We start from the raw sequence: 12,963 nt of genomic DNA on the forward strand, positions 1-12,963 counted from the left end.
AAAATGCCATTTTTGTGTGATGAGATTTGATGAAATGTAATGAATGATTTGGATAGAGCATGTCAAAAGGAGATTGTAGCAAAAAACCCCACATGGTTTGGCCAATTGGTGTGAAAGTTATCCAAGTTTGAAGTTCAAAATCCATGGACAATGATTTGATCATGATTTGCCAACCACAAATGAGAAATGGATGTTCTTGAACTTTTTGGAAAGGTGAGAGCAAGATCTTAAACTTTCGTGTTGGACAAAATTTCATTTGAAGCATTCTTGGACATGTAATCTTGAGGAGAAGACCTTTCCATTTTTGGCAGTTTGAAATTACAGGTCACTTACTATTTTTGGAAACTTTTCCTCTGACCTCAAATTCTCCAATGTTGATCTTTGACATGTCAGATGAGACTTGTATGGACATGAATGAGGCCTTTCAAACCATCTCCCACCTTCAAATCCATGAATTCAAGCACAGCTGACCACAATTGACTTTCTAGGGTTTCAGATGAAATTCAGCTTGACTGTTGAGCTTTGATCATCCAATCTTTGGCCAAACCTCTTCAAAATGATCCCTAGATCATATGAACTTGTTGAATCAACCTTAGGGCTTTGCTTCAATAGGAAATGCACTTGCTTGCTTGCACAACTGATCCTCCTAACCAGTCCTGACCTAATGACTTACTGACTTGCACTTGGGCAAATGGGCAATGCAATGTTATGCAGTGGACAATGTTAATGGTAATGACCTAATCATGAAAATGAATGTACAAAAGGTAGGTGCAAATTTGAGGTGCTACACCCCGTCCCAACAAGAACCTCACAACAACATTGTTTCCCCCACTATCAATCAAAACGATTTCGAGCGGAAACCCTCATTATTATCAACCGTCCAACAACATCAATTTGCTGGAAATCCTACGGACGACCCTAATGAACACCTGACCAAGTTTGTGCAGTACGCAGACACTGTAAAGGCGAATAGTGTATCTCAAGATGCGATAAGACTACGCCTCTTTCCTTTCTCACTAAGAGACAGAACTTGGGCTTGGTTGTAATCCTTGCCATCCAACTCAGTTACAACATGGGAAAAACTGAAGAATGTTTTCTTATCCCGATATTTTCCGCCAAGAAAAACTGCTATGCTGAGAGCTCAAATCAACGGATTTCGACAAAAAGATGTAGAATCTCTCTATGACGCATTGGAGAGATACAAAGACATGATGAGGATATGTCCACATCATGGTCTCGAAGACTGGGTGATCATTCACACATTTTACAATGGGCTTCTGTATAACACAAGACTGACAATAGACGCTGCCGCAGGCAGTGCACTTATGGACAAGCCATACAACGAAGCCTATCCTTTTTTTGAAATACCCGCATAGAAATAGGCTACTGACGTAAGTAAAGCTAATGCAACAGTAGTATTTATATCATTTGTGGGTGCAGCTAACTCTCCATGAGGTAACTTTATAATTTTCCAAGGCAAAAGGGCCCCTGACCAATTCGAAACAAAAATAAATAGAAACAGAGTTCCAATAAACGGAACCCATGGACCATATTCTTCTCCAATCTGAGTTTTGCTCACGTCTCGAATGAATTCAAGGACATATTCAAAGAAATTCTGACCAGACGTGGGAATAGTTTGCGGATTTCTAACAACTAGAATGGTTGAAATTAATAAGATAGCAATTACAACCCAAGAGGTAATAAGTACTTGAGCATGCACTTGAAAATCCCCTATTTGCCAATAGAAATGTTGACCTACTTCCACAGCCGATATATCATAGAATCTGTTTAATGTGTTGATGTAACATAATAGAACATTCATATTGCCCTGTCCTCTAAAATAAAAAAATATAACTTGAAAGGGAATTATTTTGATTCAACCATTTCCTTATTTTACTTTGATTTTCTATTTTGAATACCTACTAATCACAAAATATTTCTTTTTACACAATTTTGTAATGCTATAATACCCAATTCCAAAAATCTATGACCGCCCAACCAAATCTAAAAATGGATTTATCTTATTATTAATCAATAATTTCGTATAGAGCTAGAACGACCCTCACAAATTGCAAAAACTAATTTGTTAAGAATTAATCGGATGGAAGCTATAGCATCATCATTAGCCGGAATCGACATATCTGCAAGATCTGGGTCACAATTTGTATCGATTAAACAAATCGTTGGAATTCCTAAAGTGATACATTCTTGAAGAGCCGTATATTCTTTTTGCTGATCAACGATTATTACAATATCAGGTAACCCTGTCATATATTTGATACCGCCTAACTCATTGAAAATATGGCCCAAAACCATTGCCAATGGGGAGGTGAAAGAACTCCAGTAGAAAAGTCCCAAACAAAGTGTGGAATGTACGAAATCAGTAGCCTTGACCATGTCCATGCCAAGGTAGATGCCCTTGTTCAAAAGTTAGATAACTTGGCCATACCACCCGCAGCCACTGTGGCTGCCGTGACTTCAAATTGTGAGTTATGTGGAAACCCTAGACACACTGCACCAGAATGTCAGATATTAGCAGGAGTCCCAACCGATCAAGTGAATTACGCACAAGGAAATCCTTATTCGAATACCTACAACCCAGGCTGGAAAAACCATCCTAATTTTTCGTATAAGAATAACAACGCCCTGTATGCACCTGGCCAAGCACAAGTTTTTCCGCCTGGATATCAAACGCCAGCTAATAATGCTCTTAACATGCCTAGGAAGTCAAACCTAGAACTAATGATGGAAAGCTTCATAGCTACCCAAGCTCAGACAAACAAAGACTTCTTGAACCAAAACATACATACTAGCGAGCAACTTAAACAACTAGCGAGCAAAGTAGACGCCTTAGCCACCCATAATAAAATGCTTGAAACACAGATTTCACAAGTGGCTCAATAACAAGCATCTACAGCTGCTCCAGCTGGAACATTTCCTGGACAGCCGCAACCTAATCCAAAAGGATATGCAAATGTCGTTATACTAAGGAGTGGAAAAGAAATAGACGGACCCGTAGATCCAAGACTCCAAAACCCTGCCATGTACCAAAAACCAGACAAAACCACAACTGAGCAGGTAATTGAACCAAAGGAAATGGAAGATAATACCCGAAAGGCCGGAGAGAAATAAAAACCTTATGTGCCTCCACCACCTTATAAACCACCCATTCTGTATCCTCAAAGACTAGCAAGTTCTAAAACCGCAGGGCAATTTAGGAAATTTGTTGAACTTCTGAAGCAACTGAACATTACAATTCCCTTTACAGAAGCCATCACACAAATGCCCTCATATGCCAAATTTCTTAAGGAGATCTTATCCAATAAGAAAAAGATTGAGGATAACGAAACAGTTACACTTACTGCTGAGTGTAGCGCAATAATCCAGAATAACGTGCCTCCCAAACTAAAAGACCCAGGTAGTTTTTCCATACCCTGTGTCATTGGAAAATTCGTCATAAACAAAGCTCTATGCGATCTAGGAGCCAGCATTAGTGTAATGCCCTTAACCATCTGTAAAAGGCTCAATATGAGAGAACTAAGACCGACCAAGATGTCTATTCAATTAGTTGACCGCTCAATAAAATATCATGTCGGTATACTAGAGAATGTCCCCGTACGTGTAGGACAATTTCACATTCCTACAGACTTCATACCGCCGGATCTATAATAGACGTAAAGAGAGGTAAGCTAACATTCGAAGTTGGAGAGGAAAAGGTTGAATTCATCTTAACACAATTATTACAAGCGCCAGCCATAGACGACACATGTTATCTACTTGATGTCATAGACGAGTGCGTAAGAGAGATGGAGATGCAAGAAACCACATACTCTGATATAATGAAAATCCAAATCCCTCCAATCTTTGAAGACGATAATTGGCATGAACCATACCAAAACGACAGTCTAAGCGAATGCTTAGCACTTACGCCCAACCACATGCCATGCCCAAAGAAACCTGACTTGGAATTAAAAGCACTACCAAAGAACCTAAGATACGAATTCCTAGACACTGAATTCAAAAGACCAGTAATAGTCAACGCTGACTTGGGACAGATGGAAACTGAAAAGTTACTAGATGTCTTAAGAAAATATCCAACTGCGTTAGGATATAACATCGTCGACCTAAAAGGGATAAGTCCTTCTATCTGTATGCATCGCATTATGCTGGAGGAAGATTGTAAAACCTCTAGAGAACACCAGAGAATGATCAACCCAATCTTAAGTACGGTAGTCAAGGATGAAGTAAAGAAGTTACTAGATGCTGGAATCATATACCCGATCTTCGATATTCAATGGGTTAGCCCCGTTCATGTAGTACCCAAGAAAGGGGGTGTTACAGTTGTTAAGACTGAGAAGGGAGAATCTATAGCACAAAGAGTTGTAACCGGAAGTAGAATGTGCATCGATTATAGAAAACTAAACAAAGCCACTCGAAAAGATCATTTTCCTCTACCTTTCATTGACCAAATGCTTGAACGATTGGCTAAGCATTCCCACTTCTGCTATCTAGACGGTTATTTAGGATTCTTTCAAATTCCAATCCATCCTGACGACCAAGAAAAGACAACCTTCACATGCCCTTATGGTACATTCGCTTACCGACGAATGCCATTTGGATTATGCAACGCTCCCGTAACATTCCAAAGATGCATTATGGAAATCTTCGCTGATTTTATAGACGACATTATGGAAGTCTTTATGGACGAATTTTCTGTTTGTGGGCTGAGTTTCGAAGGATGTCTATCAAACCTCGAAATGGTACTCGAAAGATGCGTAAAGATGAATCTCGTTTTGAATTGGGAGAAATGCCATTTCATGGTCCAACAAGGAAGCGTGTTAGGTCACGTAGTATCTGATAAAGGAATTGAAGTAGACAAAGCTAAGATCGAAATCATAGAGAACCTTCAACCTCTGAAAACCGTACAGAAATATGAAGCTTTTAGGGACACGCCGGTTTCTACCGACGTTTTATCAAAGATTTCTCAAAAACTACCAAGCCACTAATGAGTTTATTAATGAAAGACGCTAATTTTATTTTTTTTGAAAAATGTTTAACAACGTTCAACCAATTAAAAACATCTTTAATCACCACACCCATAATGCAACCACCTGACTGGAGATTACCTTTCGAAATCATGTGCGATGCGAGTGATTACACCGTAGGTGCAGTACTGGGACAAAGAAAGGATAAGAAACTTCATGCTGTCTACTACGTAAGCAGAACACTAGATCCAGCCCAAATGAACTACGCCATCGCTGAAAAGAAACTTTTAGCCGTCGTGTTCGCCTTGGACAAATTCCATTCCTACCTAGTAGGGGCTAAAATCATTATCTATACTGACCACACCACTATTAGATATCTGTTAAGTAAGAAGGATGCCAAACCAAGACTTTTAAGATGGATACTACTCTTACAAGAATTTGACTTAGAGATAAAATATAAGAAAGGTACTGAAAACGTAGTAGCGGACCACTTATCACGAATCGAAGGGAATAAACCTGAACAAATTCCAATCAATGACAATTTCCCTTACGGACGACTTATAGCCCAAATGGAAAAGCGACATGTCTGAACTAACAATAAATGATACCGAAATAGAAGAATCCGTGGAAGAAATTCAAGCGAGTGCAACTCTGCCATGGTATGTTGATTTTGTCAACTACCTAGCTGTTGGAGTACTTCCAACGGACCTATCTTACCAACAAAAGAAGAAATTCTTTCATGATCTAAAACAATACTACTGGGATGAACCTCTGCTTTTCAAAAGAGGTACCGACGGTATTTTCCGTCGATGTGTTCCGGAGGATGAAATAGAGGACATAATCTCTCATTGCCATTCCGCTCCCTATGGTGGGCACACAAATACTTCAAAAATCGGTGCTAAGATCTTACAGTCGGACCTCTTTTGGCCTACTCTATGGAAAGATGTCCATAATGCGGTTATAAAATGCGATCGGTGCCAACGCACTGGTAATATCTCAAGACGCGATGAAATGCCACAGACCGGAATCTTAGAAGTGGAAGTTTTCGATGTGTGGGGGATTGACTTCATGGGACCATTCCTATCTTCTTTTGGTAATAAGTACATACTCGTTGCTGTCGATTATGTTTCAAAATGGATCGAGGCTGTAGCTTCTCTGACCAATGACACACGAGTAGTGATTAAGTTGTTCAAGAACATCATCTTTCCTTGATTCGGTGTGCCAAAACTAGTAGTTAGTGACGGTGGCTCCCATTTCATATCAAATATCTTTGGAAAACTTCTTCTGAAGTATGGAGTCCGACACCGTGTAGCAACACCTTATCACCCACAAACCAGTGGGCAAGTCGAAGTTTCGAATCGAGAGATCAAATAGATTCTAGAAAAGACTGTCGGAATATCCAGAAAAGACTGGTCATCTAAACTAAACGAAGCTCTGCAGGCCTATAGGACAACTTACAAAACCCCAATAGGGACCACACCCTTTAAATTAGTCTACGGTAAATCATGTCATCTCCCTGTGGAATTAGAACACAAAGCTTACTGGGAAATTACGACCCTAAATATAAATTATACTTCCGCAGGTGAGAAACGAATTTTGGACATTCACGAATTGGAAGAACTTCGACTAGACGCCTATGAGAATGCCAGGATATACAAAGAGCGAACCAAAAAATGGCATGACAAACATATATCTAGGAAAGAGTTTAATGTCAGCGACATAGTACTACTATTTAATTCGAGACTTAAACTTTTTCTGGGAAAACTTAAATCTAGGTGGTCAGGCCCTTTTGAAATCACAAAAGTTCTTAAAAGCGGTGCGATAGAAATCAAAGGTCGGAATAGTGACCCATTTATGGTAAACGGGTAGCGATTAAAACATTATCATAATATTGACAGTAGAGACTATTCAAACAGTCTAAGACTTATAGAGCTGCCTGCTCAACCCCAAAACTAGTACGTCGTAACGTTACTATCGAACTTATGACATTAAACAAAGTGCTTAGTGGGAGACAACCCGCCTTTTCTTTTATTTGTTATCTTTGTTACTAAGTATTTTCCTTCTTCGACTCTCGTTTGTATTTTTGCTCCCCTTCCTTGATTCTATGCAGTAATTCTTGTTTCTTCTCTTTTTCTTTATATTGTCGCATTGAGGACAATGCTTTGTTTAAATGTGGGAGGAAATCTCTATCTTTCCTTTACTTGTTTCTATTTTTAGCTGATACAAAAAAAATTTGTCCTTAAGATTTAATGCATACCCTACGAGTATATAGGTTGTCTTACAGAGGTTCTGTTAGGAAACTGAGAAAAATCTAACAAGATTGATACCGTCCCGACACCTTAGATCCCTCACTTCTGCGAGATCAGTTTGAATACCCATTATACCAATACCTTAAGTCTCCGTTCTAGATTAACCCCTATTAGTTTATACTAGCAGACAACATCGTCTCAAGCATAAACCACGTGAAGAGCCGATGAATATAAGTGTTTGATGCCTACAAATTAAGAAAATCCTTCATACTTTTGCTATCAGGAAATTGATAAATGAACCATACAAACGGTTGCAAGATATACAGAAGGAAGGAACAGAAAAACCCGGCTGGTTGGTTCAGAGGTACCTGGTACTGGACTCGGTAGGGCGAACTACGGTTCGATCCCCCACAACCTTAAAAAAAAGGGGATATATAAAGGGGTACCGCACTAGTGCACCAGACCCCGTGCTAAGAAAAGGATCAAAGTCACTAACCGGCTACTTCACTAAGTGCGGGCGAAGGCAAATGGCTTAATGTGATTGCGCTAGAATGAAACCGGGTGAAATAGAAACGAGGGAGACTAGGTTGAGCTATAATAGCATGATTCGAATTGGATTGTACAAAGGAGAGATCTACGTTAATGCTTATTGCTTGTGTCGTCACTGTATCTTTAGTGTTTTACTTGAATATCTTCCATCTTAACAAAGTTCTAACAACCACGTACGAATTGGAGATGTGTTCGCATTTAACTAGTGTTTTCAAATTTTATTTGCTTTAGGATAAGCAAAGATTCAAGTTTAGGGGAGTTTGATAACGCGAAAATACATCACATATTTGCCTTTATTTACACGCAAAGATCATACCACTTTCGTTTATATTCTGATTATTTCGCAAGTATTCGAGTTATTTTTGTAGGTATTTAAATCTCCATGCATAAATGGGCAAAATTTAGAAAAGGAAGAAAAAGAACAAGAAACAGAAGAGAAAGAGGCAGAAAACCAGAAAGTATCAGAACACAAAAACTGTTGATGTGACGACCGTCACAAGGAGTATGACGAACGTCACGCCTAGCCTGTGACGACCGTCACAGGCCCATGACGAACGTCACACGGCCAGAATTAACGCCTTGAAGCAGTCAACAGAAGCAACCAAAACGTGCCTAAATTCTCTCCAACAGAACCACTTTCTCATGGATTCCTCACTCAACCGAGTCATCCTTGTTTTTCTCAACTGCCATGACTTACCAGGAGATATAAAAAGGACAGAGGTTGGAAAAGTGGGGGACGCTTAATTTCTCTCTCTGCAATTTATTTTCTACAGCATTCTCAACTTCTAGTATTATTTTCCTTCAGCAACATTGTTTCCCTTACCGCAATTCAGTTACCATTCCGTTTACAATTTCCGTTTTTCCCTTTCCCTTTCCGTTTTTCAGTTAGCCAAAGTAGTAGTTTCCTACACTAGGGAACTACTACACTTTATTTAATTTAGTTTAACAATTGTATCGAAGAAGTAGAATCCTACCGACTTGTGGAGGACTGCTCAAGTGATTCGACGTACTCTATTTATCCAATTGCCAAGTTTTTATTCAATTATTATTATTATTGCTCTGTTATTGTTATAATTATGTTTGCCGCACTGTTAACAATTACCGGATTTAATAATAATCGGGATTTAATTGCTCGGTATCGGTATGTAACAATTTAATTAGACGGGATTTAATAATCGGTGAAAGACTCCTTTTCTCGAATAATCTTTTCAGCTGTGGTTTTTAATTTAAATTTAATTAACTTTGTCACAAAAGTGAGAAGCTATTTAATACGATTTTGCCACGAGAGTGGGAAATTAACTAAGGTGAGAACCAACAATCGCAAGAGCGTGAGGCTTGAACTGGATAGTAAAAACTAGGCATTGATTTTAAAAACAGCGAGAGCACTTTAAAAGCAATTAAAACTTATCTATTTTCAAAAAGTATTTTTAACTTCAAATGGGACAGCGAGAGCGTACATTCTCACTTAAAGGTATAAGCCGAATCAACAATCACGAGAGTATGAGATAAAGCCTTTTAAATAAGTATTTTCTAATAAAAGATATTTGGTATTTAAATTATACACCGGTGACTTATCGAATCCCTGACGATTAATGCGTTGCGTACTGATATCCTCATATTAATTCTTTCTTAAAACTCAACTTCCCTTAGATCTAATTTTCTTCAACCAATCTTCTAAAAATCATTCCCTTAGCTAAACATAGTAACGTCGGTAGCATTAGTTTGACCATCGGTCCCTGTGGGTTCGATATCTTTTAAAACTAAAACGAGTGGACTGTGCACTTGCAGTCAAGTACCCGATTGACTATATTCTATATACAGTCACGAGTCGTATCACCAAGCCCATATACCATCTGAGTGCAGCACCAGTTAGACTGTCTTGGAAGTAGTGGATGAGTAGTTGATAGTTGTCGGTCTGAGTATACATCTTTAAAGCATATATGACAAGATGACTCATAGGGTAGGTATTCCCCATATATTTTTCAAAGTATGGGACCTTGAACTTGATTGGGATCTTGACATTGGGCACTAGGAATAACTCACCAGCATTCTTACCAAATAAAGGAATTGGTTTTTCATCTCGTCCATCTTCTCATAAACATCAGGACCTTCATACGGTTCAGAGTGATAAATGGTATCCTCAACACGGGGTAAAGTATGCACAATAGGAGGAGGCACATACAGGACCGAGCTAGATGTCAGCATAGAAGCAAATGTCAAAGCATAACCTTCAGGCAAAAAGTTTGGTGGCGTTCCCCACTGGAATCCGGCAGGCATGGTAGGCACCTACTGGCTAGTAACCCCAGGCACAGATGCTGACGCAATCTCTTAAATAATAGTCCTCTGAGGAGGAGAAGTTGCAGGAGGCGGAGATGATTGATTCTGAGCAGTAATCACAGACTCCATCAAGGTAGTGAGTTTGGCAATCTCATCCTTAAGCTCTATGTTCTCTTGTTTAAGATGTTTCATTCTTCTATGGAGATTAGCTCGAGTGCTATAGTGATGAGGCAGCTTGTTTGACACACAGAAGAAGAACTATAAGACATTTGGCTAAAGAAACATGTTATCCAAATGATGCATGTAATGCGATGTTTTTGATTGTTTTTAATTTCAAGGAACATATGAAGTCTCATTTGCAAATATTTTTGATTAATAATTTTCTGAGTTAAAAGTCAAATGATCACTTCTACCACCTTGAATAACTTTTGGTATGAGCTTCAAATGAAATTGGTTCCTTATTAAACGTTGTATCTCTTTCATTCCTCTTCAATTTGGTCACAAATTTGACACTATTTGAATCTTGCATGAGGGGGTTATGTATTTAGAAGTTGAGGAAAATTGCTTGTTATGACCCAAAATGACCTATAATTTTTCCTCTTGGAACATGCCCTTGAAAGTAGAATTTGGAATTTCACAAAGAAGCAAAGTTAGATAAGACATCTTGAAATTGATCATGAAACTTGTATGGCATTCATATCATAAAAATTGAGCAAGTTATGATTCTTGGAAGTTGACCTTCCATCTAGGGCACAAACAAAATGACCTATAATCTTTCACCATAAAAATGACTTTCCAAGCAAACTTAGATCTTGATGCCAACATGAAAGTTTTTTGGAATATCATAAAGAGTAACTTTTATCTTTAAATCATTTTCACATGACAAAAATTGTAGGAGATAGGGTCTAGGGAATCCTAGATTTGACCAGTTGACTTTTCTAGTCAACCTCTTTGAACCAACTTGCAAACTTGAAGTTATTTTACTCTTTGGGGCTCATGGAGGATCATATATGCTTAATATGAAGTATAATGAAGTATCCATTGATATATTGGACCAATTGATGAAAAAACTTGATGAGGAAGTCACACAAGAGACCTAGATGAACTAGGGCTTCCAAGGCAAACAAGCTTCAAACTCTTGATGAATTCTTGATAAAAATGGCAATTAAAGAGCATGGGGATCCATATATGATACTTAGAACCATTGTGAACCTTTCCTTGATTGATCTCTTGCATTGAGGGTCTTAAACCCTATATATGAGCTTGATGAGACACAGATGGACACACACACACTACCTACAAAAGAAACAAAGCTACACTAGATCTATTTTTGGTATTTTGGTTAGTAAGCAAAAGAAAATAAATTATGATACAATCACAAATGTGCTTGGTGATATCTCTCAATACCAACCCAATTAATGAGCGGTAAGGAGTGTACCAAGGTGTGATCTCAAAGCCAATGCAAATGATGAGATAACATGAGAGATCTTAGGGTCAAAATTTGGGTCTTACAGACGCACATGTAGGTATTTTTTTTCATGTGGGACGATGATTTCATGTGGTATATTGAGGGCTTTCTTAAAAAAAATATACATAGTTTTTTTTAGTTCTTTTCTCTTTACAATAATATCCTTTCAAGAGCCCAATAAGTTTCCTTTAGGACTTAGGCTTTACAATTTTATTGCATTAATGTTTGATTTGCTTAACCTTTGATTAAGAGTGTGATGTTTGAATGCCTTGTTTACTACTTGTTAGTTGTGAGTGGTTGCATGTATTAATTTACTTAATGTATGTAGACGATTAATTGTTAAATAAAAAAACAAGAATTAATGTACATACTAAAATCAATCTTTCAAATAATATTCAAACACTTGATCAACATCAAGTTTAGCTTTCAAAAGATTGCACCATTTTGCACTATCAATTCAACTATTTTCAATCTGTTTCAACCATTTCGCAAATGAGAATCAAACCTCGACCAACATCTAGTGTATTTTCTTAATAATTTAAATATTTATTGTCCTATTTTTACAACAACATGGATGAAAAAGGAAGGGTTGTGTAGACTTTCTCCTACCCCGAATGGATGGGCAACACTGTAGAGATCTATGTTCGAACGTTCATCCTATATATTAAAGCACAATAATCATTTGAATTGAGTTTGGTTTTCCTATAGAAGGAAAAAGTGTAGACCCTCCCCCTTCCCGATTATTTGGACAACGTTGTATAACTCCTGTGTGAATAATCGTTTTTTCGTGCAATGAATCTCAACTCAATTATCCATATAATTTTTATAATCAATGAGAAGAAAAAGGAAGGACGGTGTAGAACTTTTCCTTCCCCGAATATTTGGACAATATTGTAGAGCTTTATGTTCGAATATTCGTCTTCCGCTTAAAACATACTAAACACATCAAATCTATCTTCTGGATTTCGTACGATCGAAAACTCTCTTCTTAAAAGAAAGATATATTGCCTTAAGATGATGCAAACCAACATTTCATCCCAAAATCTGTGAGTTGAGATAAGCGGTGTTTTCTCGCAAATGTTGATATTTAGAAATCCATTTGGTGTGATGCAAATGTCCACTCCTCTAAACTATTATGGGTAAATAGTGCTTTCCGTCATTAGTGACAAAATGTATTTCATTAAATTAACTAACAAACAAACATTTTTAACCAGAACTACATAGCCTTGAGTGCTCCATCGCACGCGAAGATACGTAGAAGCAAGACCCGCAATCTTGTCAGGCACATTAGTAAAAAAACTTTTTTGTGACCCTTTTCTTTTTCTTTTCAAACTTTTTATAACTCGAGAAGCAAACATTTCAAAAGAAAACACTTAAGTACCAACTAACTAAACGGTTCTCGTTTAGTACAACGGACGTGAGGGATGCTAAATCC

General features: G+C 37.9%; 1 protein-coding gene and 1 non-coding gene across 2 annotated transcripts; both read right to left on the bottom strand.

The window, feature by feature from the left end:
- Window positions 1-1,130: 1,130 nt before the first annotated feature.
- On the bottom strand, window positions 1,131-1,237 carry LOC127090094 (small nucleolar RNA R71). Its single transcript, XR_007791627.1, has one exon. It is a non-coding gene; the product is annotated as a small nucleolar RNA R71 (small nucleolar RNA).
- Window positions 1,238-1,348: 111 nt separating this feature from the next.
- Window positions 1,349-2,284, bottom strand: LOC127086507 (ATP synthase subunit a, chloroplastic-like). Its single transcript, XM_051027280.1, has one exon. It carries the CDS (start codon window positions 1,820-1,822, stop codon window positions 1,349-1,351), a length of 474 nt encoding a protein of 157 aa, XP_050883237.1. The 5' UTR covers window positions 1,823-2,284.
- Window positions 2,285-12,963: the final 10,679 nt, after the last annotated feature.

Source organism: Lathyrus oleraceus, chromosome 5 (genome assembly GCF_024323335.1).
Source record: "Lathyrus oleraceus cultivar Zhongwan6 chromosome 5, CAAS_Psat_ZW6_1.0, whole genome shotgun sequence".
In the NCBI taxonomy this organism is placed as follows: domain Eukaryota; kingdom Viridiplantae; phylum Streptophyta; class Magnoliopsida; order Fabales; family Fabaceae; genus Lathyrus; species Lathyrus oleraceus.